A 23903-nucleotide genomic window follows, 5' to 3' on the forward strand; every position below is an offset into this window, starting at 1 on the left:
GAAGAAGTTTGTGATAGTCAATTTACAACTTCGCATTGAGCTCTGTAATTATTTGACTTATTTTAATGCAAAATAAATCCATATCTATCAATATTATAAATGCTAGGTTTTTTATTTTTTTCATAGAGCTTGTTTGTTCAAAGAGATTGTCATTTTTGCATAGTTCGTTAGAATAACATAGCTATACACGTCAAAGTGTTAACGCTAACGAAGTTGCAGTCAATAGTGCTTTTGTATATATTTACCCTCAACAGCTTCGATGGCTCGCACGAGGTCCTTGTCAGTGGGCACGGAAGGGCGCCACTCCGCACGTCCTTCGGCCAGCGTGTCCAGCGTCGTACTGCGCTCACTCTCTGAATAAGTTAAATCAAATTTAACAACTTCATATGGCCCTTTCCAAATGCATCGTTGGTAACCCCCGATAAGGTGGACAGGTGATTTGTAATGTACAAATCGCAGCTGTACTCAAACGCAACAAGCATGGTAATTGAACGAACTCCCAATAAAAGACCTTTGTCCAGCAGTGGACGTCCATTGGTAGACGAATATGATGAAGATGAAAAGAAGCCCCCAACATGAATAGACAATGTTGGGGGCTTCTTTTTACTTTAGGGCGCATTTGGAACCCTCGTAGCTCTAGAGCTTTAAGATTACGAATGTAGGGTCAAACAGGGCAGACGTCTGCATTAAGCCGGCTCGGTTTAACTTGCGTGCCGGTACTCTCAATAAATAAATTAGTAAAAAGTTGACACAAACCCTTCCATACACATTGATTGAAAAAATATATGGGTATTGGATTTTTCTGTTATAAAATCTCAGTAAATATCTACGCTATTGCATTCTACTTCAGTCTGTGTTTCTCTCTATTCTTCTTTATTTTCTAACTCTCTTTTCTTTTTAATTTCTTACTTTTCTAACTTCTTTAATCTTCTAAGTTTAAACGCACTTGCTTCAGCGCTGAAGGAAAACATCGTGACCTGTATGCCTGAGATATCTCCGTAACGTTCTCAAAGGTGTGTGTAGTCTATTGGCACTTGGCCAGCGTGGTAGACTAAGCTCTGCACCTTTCTCATTCTGACTGGAGACCCGTAATGATGTAATAATGAATGATGAACTAGTATTTAGAATCCTATTAATATTTAGATATATTTTTAGTAGTTATCATTAAATATATTGTACCTTACATTTGACCTTGACATTATAAAATCATCTTAGCTACATCATGGGGTGGCTGGAAGACATATTATTTTTATAAAAACATTAACAAAATTCTACATACTAATACATAATTCATCATTATCTCATTAGTTACTAACATACATACAATAAGAAATACCTGGGACGGATCGTGTGGCTTCCTCAGAGATCTTCTATCGAGACGATTCTGATGACGATGGTGATAAAAAAAGCTTACCGGAATCGTTTTCCAAGGAGCGCCGGTGGAGGGCGGTAGTGTGCAGACTGAGCGGTGAACGGCGCGGCCGACGCTCGTCCTCACTGCTGGCGCGAAGCCATGATTCAATTTTCTGACGCCACTCCCTGACACAAAGTTAAATATTCGTCTTTTTATTTCTATATATAATAATTTACCAAATTTTTTTAATAATTCCCTTCTTCACTTACACCAAGATAATTTATTCTAAATTCTCGTAAACATAAATTATAGTAGACTTAATAGTTTCACATCCAAAATACATACTTGGGCTTAGCGTTGGTACTGTCCGGTACAGCGGTCGTCGGAGGGGAAGGTGGCGAGGCGCGAGGTGACGCGGGCCTCTCTCTCTCTCCCGTTCGTTCTCTATCGGGGATTTCAAGACGCGCGCGGACCGGGCCTCTACGCGACCAAGATCGATCTGTAATAGGAGTCACATACATTTAGAGTGCCTACAGCCTATTTTATTTATTATTTAGAATACTTTATTGCACAAACTTAGAAACAATACAAGAAACACACAAGAAAAAAAAAAATAAGTAAAATTTAAAAACAATTTAAAAAAAACACAACAACCTAGTGGTTAGGACTCCGGTTTCACTTTCGGGGAGTTCGAAACCTCTGAATTTTCTAAGTTATGTGTGTTTTAAGCAGTTAAAATATTACTTGTAAACCTGTAAGTTTTCTATAATTTTCTCAAAGACATCAATCCGAACTGGGCTAGCGTGCCGGACTACGGCTTAAAACCTGTACATTGTGGGAGGAGACCCGTGCTCTGTATACGGCCGGTAATGGCTTGATATCATATCAACCTGCAGCGACACATACGTGTGCGTGCAGTGAATTTTGCTGATTACTACAAAATGTATTGCACGACGACACACGAGGAGTCCGCCCGTTCTCGCCTCCATTGGCAGTCGTGTTTGTGCGCATAATAAACAATACCAGTGCTATGAAGTGTTTCATTTAGACACCCCGATACGGCATTGGTAAAGTGGTGACCCCGACGTGATGGTGACCGTGTCGTGAAATGCGTAGGGGTAAAGTGGTGACCCCGACGTAATGGTGACCGTGTCGTGAAATGCGTAGGGGTAAAGTGGTGACCCCGACGTAATGGTGACCGTGTCGTGAAATGCGTAGGGGAAAAGTGGTGACCCCGACGTGATGGTGACCGTGTTGTGAAATGCGTAGGGGAAAAGTGGTGACCCTGACGTGATGGTGACCGTGTCGTGAAATGCGTAGGGGAAAAAACCCATTACCGGCCATTATTAATATTGTCATAACGTTGTGTTATGTCAATATTTTCTTTATAACTTCTAGCAACTAATTGAACTACCTTCAACATCATCAATAGCATATATGACTGTCCACTGCTGGACTAAAGGCCTCTCCAAGTTTGTGCTGGTGTACCCATAATGACCAATCTGGGCAAACGGGTTTGTAGAATGGCTTACAGAAGAGAGGAAGGTCAGCCAAGGAACCCATAAGGTTTTTAATTCGTCCCGTTTGCCGTAAAGACCTGGGGCCATGGAGTAAAAAAAACCTTGCGAGACGCCGTGGTTGAATTCCTCATCTGATGACAGAAGGGCTGGCTCATTTTTTGCGCGACGGATCAGCCTGGCTGTTTAGCGCGGAAATAAAGCCAGAAGCTCGTCATTATTCATGGCATGACCTTTACAGTAATTAGTTTAGTTACATGTTTTATTTAACATGATCGATAAATTTAACAAAATAAAAAAAATAGAATAAAAGTTTGTGTCGCGATTGTTGACGATTGTCGTTCTTTCCATTTTTATATGATTGATTGTAAACTTCAGCTTCTGTTAATTACACTTTTATATAGATTTATTACCGTTTACCATGATAGGTGTCCTGGATTATTTTTTATAGACGCTTTATATTAGATTCACTTGTATTTTTGTAACCGACTCCTTAGGGCACAACTTTGAACCACTTTCATTTATACGCATTGCACTAAATATTGACGTCAATGTAAAAATAAATTAAGAAAATAAAGTAGCCAAATTCGAAAATTTAAAAACTATATATGCATATTTGGCGGCCGATTGGCGTAGTGGGCATCGACCCTGCTTTCTTGGTCATAGGCCGTGGGTTCGATTCCCACAACTGGAAAATGTTTGTGTGATGAACAGGAATGTTTTTCAGTGTCTGGGTGTTTATATGTATTTTATAAGTATTTATCTATATTATTCATAAAAGAAAATATTCATCAGTCATCTTAGCACCACAAACACAAGCTACGCTTACTTTGGGGCTAGATGGCGGTGTGTGTATTGTCGTAGTATATTTATTATATTTATTATTATTATTATTATAATTATATAGTACTATTTATATGCATACTAGCTGTTGCCCGCGACTTCGTCTGCGTTTGATTTTGTTTTTTGATGTGGCAATTTAGATGTAGTTAATTTAGTTGAACTAAAAAAATTCGAAGTATTCAGTATCGCTAAGCCTTAAATGAGGGGTTTGCTGCTGTCCGCTGAGGAGTTCTGTCCTCTATCTCCAACCACATTTACCAGATTAAACAAAGTTTGGGCAAAATTAAAAACATATTATGATCTCTATAGAACATAAAAATAATTTAAATTGGTTATAATTTGTCGAAGTTATGGTGTAAAATCGTCAAACACTTTCATCCCCTCTTCCAAAGGAACCGAGCTTAATGTCGGGATAAAAAGTATCCTATATTACTTCTAACACTTCCAAGAATATGTGTACAAAGTTTCATGAGGGTAGGTTAAGTAGTTTTTGCGTGAAAGCGTAACAAACAAACTTACATTGACATTTATAATATTAGTAGGGATAGGGATAGGGATAGGGATAGGGATAGTTTACTCACCGAGGCTTCCCCAAGCGCTCCTCTCTCTCAACTCGTTGGCAGCGGGTGACGAGTGTCGTAAGAACTCCAGTAGTCCATCCTCGTCGTCTCCGGGACTTGCCCTGCTTCTACGGCGAAGACTGCCCGTGGGGGTTACATCTGTTACAAAGTAACACGTGTTAGAGACACACGATTTTTGAAGTTATACTTCTTCTGCCGCGTTAGGAAAAAATGATGAGAGAAAATGTTTACGATGCGAACGCACAAGTAACACGTGAGTTAGATACATACTATTTTTGAAATTATACTTCTTTTGGCGCGTTAGGGAAAAATTATGACAGTGAATATTTACGATGCGCACGCACACCGCCACAAAAAACCGACACCCTGATGTTAGCTAAGGTTGAGTGAAACTTGGTTGTCCGATAATGCGTCTATTAGTATTCCAAATTTAATTATGTTTATTATGTAAATTTTTTTACATTTAAATAAACTTTATTTAACTAGATAATCGTTATAATAAGACTGTGTTATATACGTTTTTTTCTATCGTTAGTGTCGTTTTTTCTAAAAACGTAGAATAAGTCGAAAGATAAAATTTTTGAAAAGATTTTTATCTTATTACGCCAAAGAAGTATAACTTCTAACGCGTGTACATATTAAGTACACACACTTTTTTTTTAGTCCGCCAAAAGCTATAGCTAGGCTATCACCGATTTCGGAATCACTAATGAATAATTTCAAACTATGTGTTAGAAATAGCCCTTTCCTTTTTAAAGTAGTGTAGCGGTGATAATCTAGTGACTCGGCTATTAACACTTAGATTAGAGCTTTGGCTACAATTCGCTTAGATTAGCCAAAACCTTTAGCCAATTTTTTTTCCTTTCCTACTAGATGGCGCCACAGTCACTGGTGGAATGAGCTTAGTCGTAAAGCGATCAGGCCAAGATCCCCAGTTCCTTAACTTATATGAAATGAATAAACATGTCATAATTGGTAACTAACAAAAAAACAGTAAGAAATACCTGGTGAAGGTGACGGATCGTGTGGCTTCCTCAAAGACCTCCTTCCGAGACCGTTCCTTATATCCAGCAACAAGGATTCCATGAGAGATTCACACTCCGACACTGGCGTACTGCAGACACTGCCGCCTATAGAACATATAATAGATGAATAAAGCGGTGATAGCCTGGATAGGGCTTCGGACTCTCTTTCAGGGGACCCAGTTGTGTCCCCGGAACGCCTTTCCGGAGTTATGTCAGTTTAGGAAGGAAATAGGTGTTTTGTTTCGTGAGGAAACCTGCATGCCTGGGAGTTCTCCATAATGTTTGCAAAGACGTGTAAAATCCACGAATCCGCACTGGGCCAGCGTGGTGGACTACGGCGTAAATTCTTATTGTAGAAGGAGACCCTTGACTTGTAGTGGCTGGTAACGGATTAATATGATGATGAGCTTTTTGTGACAGAGAGGGAAATACTACCACCATATTTGTTCATCTGGACGACTTTGGCGACATGACTGGAGCAGTTCTGAGCGCAGTGGTTTTTAAGTGGGGGTAACCCGGTGCGATTCCGGCGTTAGTTAATTGGGTATTAAGTTTCTGGTATGGCAGGAGGCTTCGGCCGTGCCTAACCTAGGGTAGGTTATACTAGGACTAAGACGTGCGTGGACTAAAACTCTGTTATTCGGTTACACGTGTAATGTGCCAGAAAATGGGTTGATAGTAATAAATGAATAAAAGAAAATTATTTTTTTGCACACAAACAAAAATAAAAAATCTCGATTGACCTGCGATCGGAAGTGTGCTGGAACGTTGTACTGCATAGAAGAATTAAGTCTTACACGATGTAACAGGTGTTATATTCCAAAAAAAGGAACCCGAGCACGTAACAATACATAGAGAAAGTTAGATAGAGGATACAATTTTACGGCTTTATCGCTACATAGCGATTTTATATGTAATATATTTATATATATACATATATTGTAGTTATATTTATATATATATATTTTATTTATATATTTGTATAATTTTAAATCTTATTTATTGCACAACCTACCTCAACATCTTTTCTATGTTTTTTTTCCTTTTACGCCATTGGTTGCCTGGAAGAAATCGCTATGTAGCGATGAGGCCACCAAATTGTACTCTCTTGATATGTATTTATATCTCTGTAACTACTTTTTTTCTTTGGTGTACAATAAAAGTGTATTCATTCATTCATTCATTCATAGCGATGATAATTGTTGTTCTAAGTGTGTGTGTGTGTGTATTTCTTCTTCTTCTTGCAGTGGAATAAATAAAAGCACAACGAACCTGCCCTAGTTTTAGCGACGTTGATCGCCACTTGGTCCCGCGCTCTTCTCCTAGCGGCCGCTTGTTCCTCGTGCACCCTCCGCCTCTCATTATCGCTCACCGCTGAACGGAACTTGCTGCAGAACGTTACGAATATCTGCAAGAATATGCATTTATATTATAGTTATATTTATATAGATATATATATTTTATTTATATATTTGTATAATTTTAAATATTATTTATTGCACTACCTACCTCTTTTCTATGTTTTTTCCTTTTACGCCATTGGTTGCCTGGAAGAAATCGCTATGTAGCGATAAGGCCACCAAATTGTACTCTCTTTATATGTATTTATATCTCTGTAACTACTTTTTTTCTTTGGTGTACAATAAAAGTGTATTCATTCATTCATTCATTAACTTTACACAAGCTGGCTACTGATAGGAGCATATAATATCTGTCTCATTTGCAGTGGCGTGCACTTCATTAATGCGTAAAAGCACTGTCTACACTACATTTTTAATATACCTGGTATACTCTGGTAATTGGTTTGTACATAAGAGCGTAACATGATCGGATTTGATTTCAGATTTCAGCACCGTTGCAATTTGCATATTTTTTTTTAAATATGTGATTATGTTTTCGAATATTCGTCGAGTTTAGTATAAATGAAATGTTTTGACATACAAAATACTGTTTATTTAAATACTGTCTACAAAATACTGTTTATACTGTGTATTTGTGAAGCCAAAACTGTATTTTTTAAATTTTTGTCTGTCTGCCAGGCCTTGGCCGCCAAACATTTTGTAAGAGAGTTCATACACTTTCTGCTGAATTTGCATGCTGCCCCCCTCTTCCCCCCTCTCGGTACGCCCATGAATATGCGCTATCTATTTCGTAATTCAAATAATAAAGAAATTCATAGAACAGAACAAGAGTTACCTTAAAGCATTCTTCAAGTTTGAATGAAACGGGATCTTCACAAAAGAATTCTGCAAGCTGTTTCCTCATGCTCTCGACTTCTTCCATGTCTTTGTTAAGAGCTGATACTTCTCTTTCAGCAACCTGAGTAATTTGTATAGGTTTTAATTCTTACAGTCTAGCATGACTAACATACCTTAAACTGAAAAATTGTGTGTCAGCTCCGACGCACGACTGGAGTTTACTCCTTAAGTACGATTGTCGAAACATACACAAAAAGAGTTTATTTAGCTGAATAAAGATTAATACCATATGAAAGGGTAAATTAAAAATCCTGTGCAATTTATTCACACACGGCGGAAGTGTAACTTCTTAAAAGTAGCCTACGGGAGATTGAGGTGGATGTAGAGTATCAGAACTATTAGGATAAATGTAATGTTTATTATTTAGTTTCCATGCTAACTAACAAGAATAGGAAAAAAAAATGTTTAATGTTTTCTATCTCACTCTGTGCCATATATTTGTGTTTGTTTCTTTACCTAGATAATATTCGGTTTCATTGGTAACTTAAATAGGAAAAATAAGTTAATTTAACGAAAGCGACGTTGCATGTTTGCGCATCACAGTTGCCGGGCATGCAACGTCGCAAAGCGAAAACGTAACGAGGTCATTCATCAGTAGATTTTACTCCTCACATTTTTCTCATACCGGGCGTCTTATATATGAAAATCGATTCTTAAGGAGTAAACTCCAAAATATAAGTTATGTAAAAAAAAACTTATTTTTTTTTTATAAACATAAATAAATATACTACGACAATACACACACCGCCATCTAGCCCCAAAGTAAGCGTAGCTTGTTATGGGTAGTATAATGACTGATGAATAATTTTAAGAACAATATACATTAATACTTGTAAAATACAAATAAACACCCAGACACTGAAAAACAGAAACATTTTCCAGTTGTGGGAATCGAACCCACGGCCTTGGTCTCAGAAAGCAGGCTCGCTGCCCACTGCGCTAACCGGCTGTCCAAAACGTTACGTACGTTAAGTGTTAAACGTATTATGTAAGTACCTGTAAGAAGTCCCACATCTGCTCCTTGATATCAAGATGCGTGGTCGACTGTATGTCTCTCTTGAGAGTGCTGATACGCTGAGAGAGAGTGTTGATCTCATTATGCAACTGTTCCACGCTCGCTTTAGACGCCTCTTCCAGCACTCTGATGTCGTCAGCGAAATGTATCAGCTCTTTGTTCTTGCGTTCCGCTTGCTGCAAACAATTTTAAACCCTTTCATTCTATGTTTCAACTACCTCGTTCGATTGCTCATGGGGCTCGGGATCGAATCGGGCCAGTGAGTTTACGGTTTTTCTATCATGAAATTCTAAGAACTAGATAGATAGGTGGGTAAACACTTTCATCATATCAACCAGGGCATAGGTCTCGTCCCACCATATGACCTTAAGGTTTTAGGCCAAAATCGCATCGGTAAGGTTTCGCGCAGTTTTGCACACCAAAAAGAAACAACACAAATGACAAATTAATAAATTTTAACAAATATTGGTATGCAACGGCGGTCTTATTGTCATTATTGCTAAACTAGCCCGAAGTTACTAGTGAAATTTCCTGACGTTGTTTTTGTATTTAGTTTGTTAAAATTAAAAATTTAAGAGGTATCGAACTCGGTCCCTCCGAAAAGGAAGCTGAAACCTTATCCACAAATCCAGGGGTTCTCAACCTTTTTAAGCGAGCGGCGCACTTACACGTAAAGAAATGTGTTACGGTACACGCACCCTTGGCTAGTTAAAATAGATAGGCACTTGTTAGTTAGGCGCAAAAAGTAAAACATCTATTAAACTAATAAAAACCGTAATAAATAATTTTATTAACAAAGAATGAAGAAAAATAAAACTACCCTACAATGGGATGGCTGAGCTTGGTGATCCCCACACAATTTTTCAAAGCGTGAAACAAGCCGTGACACCTCTGCACAAAATGTATCAAATAAAAAAACTTGATTTTTTAAGTACAGAATACGGAGCGCCTATGTACTTTCTACGGCACCCAGGTTGGGTACCCCTGCACTAAGCTAAGATCCACTGCGCTATCTTTTAGTGGAATAAAATTAACGAACTGATATTAAGCCCACCAAAGCTAAGTAAATTAATAGTATATTGTGCAACAAGTGCGATGAGTTTCAAGCGATAAGGGCAATCGACAACATCGCACGGGTTGCAGATACTATTTTTTATTACAAATGCGTAGATATATGTGGGCACAAAATCCCAAGTCCCAAAAAACGGATGAAAAGTTTTAAAAAAAAAGAAACAAATATAATTTAAACAATTAATACAAATTAATTAATATTAATTAACAAAATATAATAAATTCATTTGGAACAATCAATGCGTAGAATTAAACAGCTCAATATTAATTAATTATTTTTACTTTCGTTCAAATAAATTGTCACATTTGATCAATTTGAAAACGTCAAATAGTATCTGCAACCCATGCGATGTTGTCAACGTCATTTTGCGTGCGACAGGGATAGTTTGCGTGTGCTAAGTACAATTTGCGTGTTACGAAAAAACTCACGCGTCATTTTAAAATGGGCAAACAGCTCTTTTTCAACCGCAACAGCGAGTACTAAGATACTACTTATGCCTCATGAGTAATAAAAAATAAATGATATTCAACTCACCATAGCTACGTAAAATAAAAGAAATGATATTAAACTTACCATAGCTACGAAAATAAAAGAAATGATATTAAGCTCACCATAGCTACGTAATGCATCAAATTCATGCCGGGTTTGTTTGCGCGTATGTCGGAGAGCTTTTGCAAGGACGACAGCTTAACGCCCGCGGCGCCGCCTGCGTAGCCGCCTGCGTTCAGGAAGTTGCCAGCTATTAACGCTATGTAGAGGATTTCCTACAACAAATAATTTAAAACTAAATGAGAAATTCTTATGGGTCTCATTAGAAAGCGCAGAGTCAATCAGTGCACGATGGAGAGAGCAATCTCTACGTGATCAAATCAGAAATGAGGAGATCCTTCGAAGAACCAGAGTTACGGAAATAGCTCAGCGAGTCGCACAGCTTAAGTGGATATGGGTTGGCACATAGCTCGGAGAACCGATGGACGTTGGGGTCCCAAGGTGCTAGAATAGTGACCCCGCACAGGTAAACTCAGCGTTGGTCGACCCCAACGAGGTGGACAGACAACATCAAACGATTTGCTGGGAGCCGCTGGAAACAAGTGGTCCCAGGACCGTGGATATTGGAACTCCAAGACAAAATACCTTGGACTTCAATCGGTTGAAGTGATGATAACGATGAAATGATAAATAAAAAAAAAAAACGTAAACGTAAATTAAAAAAGTCAAGCCTATTAATTCGCATGTTGCGGGAGTTGTAAAAAATATGTAATCCGCCATTTTTTAGCGGCGACCATCTTGTACCGATTTTCATCAACCACACCCGACGATCCGTACGGTGGCTGAAAAGTGGCCAAGTGAAGAAGGTATCCTAATTCAGAAGGAATTTATAGTTTTAGCTCACCGCCAGGGGTGACCAAAAGTTGCAGGTGTATTTCTTTAAACAAACCTGTATGGCTCTAGATGACGTCAGATCGTCCCCAGCAACCAATATCGCGTTGATGGCACTCTCAAGATACCCAGCTGTCGATGCCCATTCTTCTTTTAGCAGCATACATTCTATCCGTAGTTTGTAACTGAAATGAAAAAAATTATAAATGTTTAATGTTTAATGAATGAATGAATGAATGAATACACTTTTATTGTACACCACATAAACATATAAAAATTATAAATAAAAATTTAACAAAAAGTATACAATTTGGCAGCCTTATCGTTACATAGCGATCTCTTCCAGGTAACCAAAGGCGTTAAACACAGCTCAAGAAGAGAGGTAGGCGGTGCATATTTTAACATATATACCTATATATATATAATATATACATATAATAAACTTTACTATTAATTAACTATTAATTTATTGTATAAATGTTTTTTTTTTTTTATAAAGTAACCGTCTCCCGTGGTCTTCGTCCGCGTTTATAAAGGTTTTGTACAAATAAGCAAAAATAACATGGAAATAAAGGAATTTTTTAAATAAACAAAATTAAAGTAGTAAAATAAAAGAGAAAAAAAAAGTCATTGGACCAAACTTTTCTTTTCAAACAAAAAATTTAAATTAAAATCGGTTCATCCGTTCGGGGAAAAAGTATGCCACAGACTGAATACATTAAGAAGAGCTAATAAATAAATAAATATACTACTATGACAATACACACATCGCCATATAGCCCCAAAGTAAGCGTAGCTTGTGTTATGGGTACTAAGTTGATTGATGAATATTTTTATTAATAATATACATAAATACTTATAATATATAAACACCCAGACACACATTCATGCCAATCACACAAATATTTTCCAGTCCTGGGATTTACAGCCTTGGACTCAGGAAGCAAAGTCGCTGCAGACTGCGCCAATCGGCCAATAAGATCATTACACTATATTTATACTTACTTAGGCAGCTGAATGAGTTCCATAAGGAACTTCTCCGCGTTGCCCAGTTTGGTGACGTCACCGCTGAACGATTTAAGCATCTCGCACTCGTCTATCTCAGGTAGAATCTTGAGAAGTCCGCGCAGCTTCTCAGTACCGATGTCGTCGTGGGAGCCTTCGCGAATAAGCTGGATTATGTCGTCGTTAGAACTGAAAATAATAAAAAGTTTATCACCGTCGTAAAAGTTCATCGGCGTATTAGCGTCTAAAGCCTCTAATACGGGATTGTAGCACCACCAATGCGGAATGGTGGGCTCTAACAACTATTATGGCAAAACAGTGTTAATAACTGGGACAGACGGCTCATCATCAGCGTATAAACCTTTCCTTGCTGGGCACAGGACTTCTCTATCATAGGATAATTCCTTTATCCTATGATAGAGAAGTCCTGTGCCCAGCAAGGAAAGGTAAGCAGTTTGAAGCCCACCCACCACGCTGCTCCAATGCGGGTTGGTGGACTCTAACAACTATTAACAAATCAGTAATAAGGGACGGGTACTGAGAATTTTTGAGAAAAAAACCCAGTATCTGGAATAATTTCTGGCATTAATATATAAATTAGAATTGTCAAAGTAGCAAACAGATAACACACACTTTCCCATACTTATCAAATTCATCAAAATTCGAAAAAACTCAAAGTTCATTTATTCAAGTAGGCCTAGTTTATAAGCACCTTTGAAATGCCAAAACAGTCTGTTTGTAGTGACTCTACCACCGGTTCAGAAGACAGATTCTACCGAGAAGAGCCGGCAAGAAACTTAGCAGATTCCTCTTTTTCAACATAATTTAAAGTTTAACAATATTTAGATTTTTTCTAACTTGTGAGTTATCGTATCATATTCATCAGATCTTATTTCTAACCTTCGGAACTGCTTCAGGAATATATTGACATTGAGGCTCCGCTTGCCATCCAGGAGTGTGATTTCTGAAGGCTCCTTTCTTGGTTTTCTTTCTCCGGAACTATCACAAATAGGACTTCGGCCGAGGCGAGGTGAGGAGCCGGCTGAACCTGTTGGTTGTACCTGGAAATTTATGATTTACATGTTCTATATCATCTTTGAAAGCTGTGATAGCCCAGTGGTTGGCTTTGGCTTATCTTTCGGGGTGCAAATTTCACCACCTCTAAGTTATGTGCGTTTAAAGCGATTAAATATTGGTTTAACGGTAAAGGAAAACAGGAGGAAATCTGCATGCCCGAGAGATCTCCATAACATTCTCAAAAGTGTGTGAACGCACTTGGCCAATGTGGTGGACTACCGCATCAACCCTTTTTATTCTGAGAGGTGACACGTGTCCTGGAGTGGACGTGTAATGGGTCATTAATGATAAAGCTGTTAAGCCTTGTGGAGATTCTCTATCGGGTGGATTCAGTTTGATACCCGTAACGCCCCTCTTATACACTTTTGCCTGAAATGAGAATTTCTTTTCTTATTCCACTACCAAGGTATCCCTTATCTGCATTCTGCTATTGTAATCGTGGTTATGTGCGATTTAGACAATTAAATATCTCTCTATCTCTCTCACTCGGTTTTACGGTGAAGGAAAACATCGTGAGGAAACCTGCATGCCTGAGAGGTCTCTATAACGTTCTCAAATTTGTGTGAAGTCCACCAATACGCACTTTGCTAGCGTGGTGGACTACCGCCTAAACCCTGCTCATTCTGAGAAGAGACCTGTTCCTGTGAAGAGGGCTGGCATGATCCCAAGTTAATTTTTGCCCCGAAACTCTTGGTTGCATAGTTACGCCCACTGAAGTAGCCACCACATTTTGTTGGGTATTTATAATTAAGGGGTAATCAGAACCTATTAACAAACATGGGATCCACGGGTGATGAGTACAAAAATACCTGTTGGCAGAAAAGTCCTTCGATTTCACTCCAGTCCAATTCCGTCTTTGGCGAATGCTTATGACTCGATGCTACTATTGACCAAATGTTGTTTTGGCCAACGACCTGGAAAATGACGAGACATTCATAATTAATATTGCACATCTGTTAATCAATGAACGCAGCCTAATTTAAATATTTTTGAGAATGAAATGAATATGAATATGAAAAAATATAACATATAGGTCATCTTCTTTTACAGCGAGCTGAACTTCCAAGCTCTGGTTTTGGCCATAAATTCCAGTCAAATTAGCGATCAACTTCGAAATGAGAGCTGAATTTTCGTATATATATACCGTATTTAGGTATAACTTCATGTTGGCGTTCTAAGAGTAGTCTCAAAAGTCTAATATAATCTGAAAGGTATAAAAATTTAAACTTTTTTAGCGTAATGCACGGACTGTAATGGAATGTCAACCTTGAATATCTGAAAACTACCTTGAATTTTGAATAATTTATATCATTTATCAGTTTCATGGTATTTAATAACATTTCACGTATTTTTAATATAGAATTAATTTAATAATATTTGACTTCCAACTACTTCCGACGCTGACATATTTTGTTAGGCTTAAGAACGCCAAAATGAAGAAACATATGCGAAAATTCAGCTTATTATCTCTGATTCGGAGGTTGAACCCTTTTTATACTGAAGTGACTGGGCTATTGTAAGGAATTCCCAGGCATAAAACCACTTACTTTATTGCTGGGTATTTTGTTCCAATTGATCGTCTTCATCTTAGTCTTTGGCAGTGGTGTCTCCTGTTGGGGCAGCTTTATGTTTAGCGTTGGTGCGGGGGGCGGTGTGGGGGCTACGGGGGGCGGGGGAGGTGGCGCACCGCGTGGTACGGGCGGAGCAGGGGGTGCAGGGGGCGCGGGCGGTAGAGGCGGGGGAGCAACTGGAAAAGATGAAATACTACATGACTTTTTTGTACTTGGGCTGGTTTTACTCTAAAACTTTTATAACTCTGTGCCTAATGACGATTAAAACTCGTCATTTAATTTTGCATGCAATTTACAACTGGTTTATGTTATTTTTGGTGTTTTTCCTGTTAGTCTTAAAAGGAGGTTTGGAAAATTAATTGTCTTCATCTCACATTATCATTTAAAACTATATTGCACGCCTCATAAGCGAAGCGTTGAGGTTGTGCTCTACTCTCGACATTTCAAAAAAAGCAGTTTTCTCGAAACTGAAATTGATTTTTTGTTATTTATATTGCACTTACAGGTTAATTTGAGTACACTAATATCAAGTCAAATAATTTGTCAGGCACATAAAATACATTTCAATAACAATTTTTTTGTTTAACATAGTAAATAATAACATTAAACATAATCTCTTCTGGATGTCCGTGTATGGACGGGTGTATGTGGCATCAAAATTGGTCGAAAAAATGATCGTATCGGAATAATTTTTTTTTAATTATCTAAAGTCACACGACATAATTTCTTAGTTAATATGATCGTTCAATTCACTGTCGTTAAATTTCCATGTAATTATTCTAGCTAATATTAATTGTAACTTTCAATGTGCAATCATTATGACATTCCCGTGTCTTGTTTACAAAAAATGAATAATAATTAATATGAAAAAAAAAATTTGTAATGAGCATTGAAAGTTTCAGCTAAAAAAAATTCAATTTTATTGTGAAAAATATTAGATTATGAGGCGTGCACTTTTGGATTTTCCAAACTTTTGGTGGTTAGAGCAATAATTCACATACAAAATTTTATATCGTTTGTTTAATCCTATCACATATGTGGGTCTCCTCCCACAATGAGAAGGGGTTAATGCCGTAGTCTGCCACGCTGGCCCATTGCGGATTGGTGGACTCCACATAACTTTGAGAACATTATGTAGATCTCTCAGGCATCCAGGTTTCCTCACGATGTTTTCCTTCACCGGCGAAGTAAGTGATAGTTTAATTACTCAAAACGCACATAACCTAGAAAAGTGCCACTGCGCTCCTTTAATAAACATTAATTTCTCAATCTACCACTAGATGTAGCCATTGTTTTTTTACCTGGTGGTGGCGGCGCTGGCGTTGGCGCTGGCGGCGGCGGCGGCGGTGGTGGCGACAGTGCTCGCTGCAGACTTTGCTTGCGATTTGACCCCGAGAGGTCTCTGTGTTGGCATGTGCACCCCACTTTTGCCTGAAATGAGCATTTCTTTTCTTATTCCACTACCAAGGTATCCCTTATCTGCAATATCTGCATTCTGCCATTGTAATTGTGTCTCGTTAAAATTTGTATTTCTTCTATTAAATAAATAAATAGAAATAAATATACTACGACTATACACACATAACCATCTAGCCCCAAAGTAAGCGTAGCTAGTGTTATCGCTACTAAGATGTTTGATGAATATTTTTATGAATAATATACATAGAATATACACATAAACACCCAGACACTGAAAAACATTTCTGCTCATCACGCAAACATTTTCCAGTAGTGGGAAACGAACCCCCGGCCGTGGACTCAGAAAGCAGTCGGCCCACTGCGCCGGTCGTCAGATTATGTTTCATACAAGGGTTTTTTAAACCGATACCTGAACAGAACATAACGTTGTTCTTGGCGGCAGAAATATACATAGCAGTAGTACTACCCCGGATGAGCTCTGTCGCAAAAAGCTCAATTACTACTTAAATATTCGAAATACTAACCTGTACACTAGGTGCTCTGAGGAGTTTGGCAGCATCTTCCCTGGTCTCCAAAAGAGTGGCCCTATGAACCAACGTCTCAGCTGTGTCCCATACTATATCACTGACTGCCTCTTTTGGGTCTATTCGTAGTAAGTGCTGGAGAATGCTCAAGAATGGGATTTCTTGAGGTGTGTCTGAAACCTGGACAAAATAAAGCGATAATTTATTTGTACGCAATCTATAAATTCCTTTATATTAAATTGACGTTTGTTACTCTTTCGCGTAAAAACTTCTTAATGAATTTTTAATAAAACTTAACAAGGGCTGTGTTAGTTGGTGTGGCACTGCGAGTGGCAATATGGGAGTGGCTGTAGGGTTAGGTTAGAGTAGTTATGGGATTGGCAGTTGGAGGGGCTGTGAGTGTGGCTATGGGTATAGCTATGAGTGTGGCAGTTGGGCGTGGCAGCGGAAGTGGGTGTGGCATTTGAGAAGTGGTAAAACTAAAAACTGTAAAATTACTTATAAGTAATTTATTAGACTATTTTTTTGTCTGATCAATGGCTTAGAATGAATATAAAAATAAACACAATTTTTTATTCACAACATAGAAAACAAAAAAGAATAAAAAATAACTGAAAACACAAAAGAGAGATAAAAGTGAAGATACAATTTGGCGGCCTTATCGCTACAGCGATCTCTTTCAAGTAACCAAGAAGAGAAATTGATGAGGAAAGTTGTGAGGAGACAGGTACCTCTGACTGGAATGGACCTAGTGAATTATTTTTTATTTAACTTTAGCACATTACGTGTCGGGGGTTTCAATTTTTAAATTAATTTTATTTCGCAAATTAAATAAAAAATGTGTTTCGATACATGTGCAGAACTGACATAAAAATAATTAATTGATTAAGCCATGAGCCTAAAGAAAGAGAAAAAATAATTTATTGAAGCTTTTTCCAAGCAAGTGAGAGAAATGTGGTTTCCAAGCAAGTTTTACCGACCTGTTTCAAGATGGCGTAGAAGACATCGAGGTGTGAGTTGAGATTGATCCCTCCGGGGCCCTGAGCCTCATCGCTCTCCCTCTGCTCTTCAAACACGTCGAGCTGAACGCCTAAGTTCGGATGACTGGCAGCTTCATGCCTGAATATAATTTAAAAAAAACTAAGTATTTAAATACGGCCATAGCCTAAATACAAAGTTAAATAAAACATACCAAAAATCTCTGGGTCTGTTGTTGCTTACATTAAAACTAACAACTTTTGTTCTTCGACTTTTTTTAATTCGAAAGTTTGTATTGGATCGAAGCAGGCGTTACTTTGCGGAAATCCAAGATATATTATGAACTTTAAGCTTAAGCTTGCTACTCCGCGACAAGCAGGGGAATCTGTATGGTGAAATTTATAATTTCTTCAATCCTGACACTCCACACCAAACAGATCTTCGGCAATGTACCCTCTACGCACGTTTCGCTCCGAAACCGGAGCATCCTCAGGAGATGTTGACTTTACAATGAATAATTCTTAAGTCAAATTCGAATTCGAAAGTCGAATGTTTGTGAAAATGAAATACCAGCTGTTACCCGCGGCTTCGTACCCAGTTTTTTTGGTTATGCATGAGTCTGCGGGAACCGTACATTTTCCCGGGATAAAAAGCAGCGTATGTGTTAATCCAGGGTATAATCTATCTCCATTACAATTCATTCAAATCGGTTTAGTAGTATTTGCGTGAAAGAGTAACAAACATTCGTCCATCCATACAAACTTTCTCATTTATTTACCGACAAAGACGTGCCGCTAAGCGATTTAGTGTACCGGCGATGTCGCGTATAACTACCGTACTACCTGTCAAGCTACCCCGCTACCATCTTAGACTGAATCATCACTTACCACAAGGAGATTGCTGTCAAGGGCTAACTTGTAATGAAATAAAAAAAAAGTACGATTTAATATTTTACATAGATACTCTACTTGTGACTACTCTGCAATGTAACATCGGCAACAGCACGCGAACCACGACTCTATCTGCGGTCATTGACCCAACTTCGCGACGTTGTCAAATAAAATGTATTGGGTTTCACAGTGTAATGTCACTTTACAGAAACAATTTTTTGGATGAAATAAATTAATACTGAATTTTGAAAAGTCGTAGAGATAAAGTTGTTAGTTTATGGATAGGAACTACAAGGCCGAGAGTTTCTGGAATTTTTTATTTAGCCCTGTATAAGCGTAGTAGCAGTGGCGTGCACCTCATACATGCACAAAAGCACTGCCTACCCTAAAATTGATATATAACTCGTATAGGAGGCGAATTTTTGGCGTTTTATGCAATTTTCCTGCTGTATGCATACCCTGGTAAGAAACTCAGTGCAGCCACTGGTTGATAGCATAGTTTTTTGTTCTCGCACAGCTTTATCAACTCTCCGAGCATCGGTACAGGAAATAAACAGGTGTAAAAAACACGTATTCCCCGTTGTGAGAAGAAAGGACACGTTAATTTTATCGCTTGTCAGGGTATATAAGTAATCGGGGATATTATTTTTGTCTCCTGCCTATGCTACTCGTTTGGATGCTATGTAATTCATGATGCACTCTAAGGTGAGAAAATAAGATCTATAAATCTTCGCTAACTAAACCCTTCTCATTTTGGGAGGACACCAGCTGTAGTGGGCCGGTAATCTATACTTAACATTTATATGAAACTAAGTTTATTTGGTTGAACGCCCTAATAATATAACAATATAATATATTTTTAATATACTACGGACAATATACACATTGCCATCTAGTCCCAAAGTAAGCGTAGCTTGTGTTATGGGTACTAAGATAACTGATGAATAATTTTTATGAATAATATACATAAATACTTATAATACAAAGATAAACACCCGGACACTGAAAAACATTCATATTCATCACACAAATATTATCCAGTTGTGGGAATCGAAATCATTGCCTTGGCGTCAGAAAGCAGGGTCGCTGCCGACTGCGCCAATCGGCCGTCAAAACCTCAGAAACTACTGGTTTGACTTGTAATAGTCTTTTTGTTTTGTATAGTCCATTTATCTAGGAAGGCTTTAGGCTTAGGCTATAAAACATTACGCTACCACCAATGCGTAAACGGTTAAAGTACACCAAAGCGATTAGACAGAATTGTGCTATAAATTAGTAACTGTCTTTTAAGGTTGTTTTATATGCAGACGAAGTCGCGGGCTACCGCTAGAGAGTTGATAATCGAACTCGGTACCAACAATAGAGAAGCCGAAGTCCCACAAACCCAAACAACTAGTTCCAAATTCAAATGAACAACAATATTCAGCTGGAGTTGTTCTAGTACGTTTATTAGTAGCATTATTCACGAGCCCACCATATTAGGTCTGAGGCAGAGTGCGCCTACGCACCGCCTTTTATGTCGTTTTGGACAAACGGACAGCGCGGACTTTGGACCGGAAGTTTTAATTGGTTCGCTAAGCTGGGTGGTTCTTGATTTTTTTTATCATTAACATAGTCAATCAAAATTCAAAATAATTCAAAATTCATTTATTTCAAGTAGGCCTAATTAATAAGCACTTTTGAAACGTCAAGTCAGTCGGTTTGTAGTGACTCTACCACCGGTTCGGAAGGCAGATTCCACTGAGAAGAGCCGGCAAGAAACTCAGCAGATTACTCTTTTCCAACATCATTTTAAAGATTAACAATCTTTAGAATTTTTCTGTTTTGTGAGAGATGAGAGCGTGCGAGTGGCCCGCTTCCAAGCAGCCTTGTCGTTAAGGAATTCATCAATCGTGTAGTAACCACGATTTGTTAAATGTGTTTTGATATATAATATTGTTTAAACTTAGGTAAAGGTAGATCTAATATTACCTTTAATAATGTTATAAAAGCACCAAACCCATCCCCACAAAGGATTTCTGTACTTTTCTCAGACGATATGCAGATATCACTAATTTATGTCCGTGTCTAGTTAGTCGACTGTTTATATTGACTTTTTGTTTATGATTACTTATGTTTTGTTCAATAAAGATTATATTATTATAAATATATTGCGAGGCTACTGTAAGTATACCTATTTCTTTAAATTTGGTACGAAGGGATTCGCGTGATCTAAGTTTATATATCGATCCGCACAGCTCTTTTCTGTAGTGTAAATATAGTTTCTATAACAAGATCCCATACGACATTACACTATGGAAGTATGCAAAATAAACAAGCCTAGCAGTTTCAACATCTGTTAACTGTCTAATTTTTCTGACAGCATAAGCAGCTAAGCTGAGCTTACCCGCTAGTCTCGATATGGGCACCCCGCTGTAGCTTATAATCCAAGGTAACTCCTAGAAAACCTGTGGAATTCTCCATTTCTATTGATTCTCCATTTATCGGCCAGCTGGGCCAGCGTGGTGGACTACGGCCTGAACCCCCTTCTCAAGGTGAGAGGAGATCCGTGAGCTATAGTGCGCCAGTAATGGGTTGATATGATGATGATGATGATGAAGGTATTTCATTGCTTCTTTAAAGTCAAGTACACTTGCATTGGTGTTCTCATTAACAAAATAATGAAATTATAGTTTCTCGAACTTTCACTGAGATCTTATTCACGGACACTTTTGGTGACTGACATCATATCTAGTATATATTGATCGAAGGTATTGCGAAATTATACAAGATAAAGATTTCGATTGACTAATAGTACAACTTCAGCTTCATTACACTAATTCTTTGGTTCGCTGAATCGATTACTGTCAATTTCGCCAGCTTTACGACTGATCACTTTATTTAATGTCTACATCGAGATTGTGCACGAGTTAATTAATTGAAATTTGTAATTATTTCCATGCTCAACTAAGAAAGTTCGGTTAGATTGAACGAAATAAAGTATTTTTTATCTATCTGTCTTACCTCCGAAAAATACCATGCTGCTGAATTAAAATTGTACCTATCACGTATCATTAAGAAGCCGGCGGCCGACCAAGTTATAACGATGAAATGAACACAAAGTCTTGATCGTGGTCGCAAGGAGGATACAAGTTTATCGGTATTCTACAGACCACATAAGGACATATTTCGGAAATTGTGCTCACGAACTATTGCACGCCTCATAAGCGAAGCGTTGAGGTGGGTATTACTGTCAGTTTACGCACACCAAATGATTCTCCAACTTAAAAATGATACTTTTTTTATTATTTATTGCTTTTATAAGTGAATATAAATAGACAAATGTTGAGAAAAAACATTATTTTTACCACTCATGATATTTTTAAATCTCTTTTTATCATTGAAACTAATTAAAAAATTGTTTAAAAAAGTTCTGTCTTGGACGTCCGTGTGTCTGTATGTGCGGATCCCGTATCTTGTCGTCACGCGCGAAATACTTCACTTATCGAGTTGTTTTTTTTTTATAGGCTTCAGTAATTTGAGGAATAGAAGCCTCTTACTTTTCACGGTATAATTAGATGCAATTTAATTATTATTTACAAATAATCTCATCGCATCGCAAGACACTTATTTTTTTCGGATTGTGTGTAGCTGATTAACTTTCAGGACTCTTTTCATTTTCACTTGACCATATGGTGCTTATTGAAAGAAGATGCACAAGTTCCTTGAAAAATTACTGAAATTGCTATAGGTGTGCCCATAATATTTCTCCAGGATCCCTCCAATAAATCTTCACCAAATTAAACTGGTGCTAAAGTATAACGTACCAAATAAAAAAGGTATCATCAAAATCAGTTTATAATTGGCGCAGTAATCGAATAACAAATGTAAAAAAACATTGAGAACCTCCTTTTTTAAGTTGGTTGAAAAAAACTAGGTAACTGTTGTAAGTTGGATTTCTTTATAATAAGTTATCGTGCAAAACAAATTGGCAATGCTGTTACTATAAGTGGAATAATGTGTTATTAGTAATCAGAGACAATATTTTAATCCAAAATACGTGTAATTATACGCTAGACCTAATAAAAATATATAAATAAACAGTTTTATTTAATAATCTCAAATACTGTGCGGTAGTTAATGATACAAGATAAAGATTTGGAGTGACTAATAGTTAAACTTCAGTTTCGCTACACTAATTCTTTGGTTTGGTAAATCGGTTACTGTCAATATTGCCAATTATTTAATACATATCATTATATTTGAAATTGTGCATTTGTTATAACTAATAGTAATACAAGATCATTTGTGATACGCAATAATTTAATGGTTAATTAATTAATATATTTAAAATAGATACTTTAAGGGTAACTTACTGTACTTATGTATGTATACATAAGTACAGTAAGTTAACCTGATCGATCAAAATTTGAACGTAAGTGCATCAGATACCGTGGCACTTGGTCTGTGCGAATGTTCTCACAATGATGAAGCGATATTTTTGTATCTTTAATCAAGATTGCCTTGTACGAAATTATTGGGACGACGACGGGTCTTGTAGTCTGACTTCGGAGAAAAAACTTAGCAAAACATACGATTGGGCATACATTATTTTATTTATCCTCACTGTACTATTCTCACTAATATTATAAATGTAAAAAAAAGTATGTCTGTTTGTTTGTTCTTCCTTAACATAGGCAACTCTTTTTACCCGAGGAAAACCAACTGTGTATTAAGTATGACAAGTATTCATGGCGGTGTTGATGCAAGACATGCGGTCAGACCGAATAAATATGGCAAAATCAAAACAACTTTTTGTTAGTGATATCGATGATAGCGTAGACCTATTGCTTAACATGTTGTGGATAATGCTCATAACCGACGGCTTAACGTGCTGTGTGACTGAGGTACTGAGGCTTTCAGACTCCTATGTGGCTTGGCGGGATGAAGGTCATATTATTTCTTTAATCATCATTTTCAACTCCTTCTATCAATCCTAACCGTATTAGGTCACAGCGACTGTTTTGGATTCCGGCTGAGAGCTAAACGTTGTGCTAATCGTTTGGCTGCATTCGCTACACGTCAACACACCGGCGATATAATTATGTAAAAAATTATGTAAACAATTATGTATGAACGCTTCATAAGTGCCTGTGATAGGCCTACATGAATAAAGAAATTTTGAATTTGAATTTTGAATTTATAGTTATATGATATGGCTGCTGGAGGCCCGCCTTTAGGCCGCCGGGCCCTCTACAGCGCATCTCCTCTTAGAATTCCGTAGGCCGTATTCCACCAAGCTAGCAAGTGACTGACCAGTGACATTACACGCCTTTGAGAACAATAAACTCTCAAGCATGCCGGTTTCCTCACGACAATTTCCTTCACCGCCACAGCAAGTGATATTTAATAGCT

At 37.7% G+C, this 23903-nt stretch overlaps 1 protein-coding gene across 1 annotated transcript in view; it reads right to left on the reverse strand.

Moving 5' to 3' along the window:
- The window catches only part of LOC120633659 (inverted formin-2), a 142780-nt gene that overhangs the window by 1772 nt on the left and 117105 nt on the right, over window positions 1–23903 (reverse strand). The window contains exons 8-24 of the mRNA XM_039903961.1: window positions 17622–17760; window positions 16642–16821; window positions 16000–16129; window positions 14675–14874; window positions 13937–14041; window positions 12951–13111; window positions 12051–12239; window positions 11104–11230; window positions 10277–10429; window positions 8575–8769; window positions 7517–7639; window positions 6593–6728; window positions 5300–5425; window positions 4296–4433; window positions 1700–1853; window positions 1415–1539; window positions 246–353 (exon numbers count right to left, since the gene is read on the reverse strand). Of these exons, the coding sequence (XP_039759895.1) occupies window positions 246–353; window positions 1415–1539; window positions 1700–1853; window positions 4296–4433; window positions 5300–5425; window positions 6593–6728; window positions 7517–7639; window positions 8575–8769; window positions 10277–10429; window positions 11104–11230; window positions 12051–12239; window positions 12951–13111; window positions 13937–14041; window positions 14675–14874; window positions 16000–16129; window positions 16642–16821; window positions 17622–17760 (2489 nt within the window). The remainder of the gene's footprint in view (window positions 1–245; window positions 354–1414; window positions 1540–1699; window positions 1854–4295; window positions 4434–5299; window positions 5426–6592; window positions 6729–7516; window positions 7640–8574; window positions 8770–10276; window positions 10430–11103; window positions 11231–12050; window positions 12240–12950; window positions 13112–13936; window positions 14042–14674; window positions 14875–15999; window positions 16130–16641; window positions 16822–17621; window positions 17761–23903) is intronic.

Source organism: Pararge aegeria, chromosome 22 (assembly GCF_905163445.1).
Source record: "Pararge aegeria chromosome 22, ilParAegt1.1, whole genome shotgun sequence".
Taxonomy (NCBI): Eukaryota; Metazoa; Arthropoda; class Insecta; order Lepidoptera; family Nymphalidae; genus Pararge; species Pararge aegeria.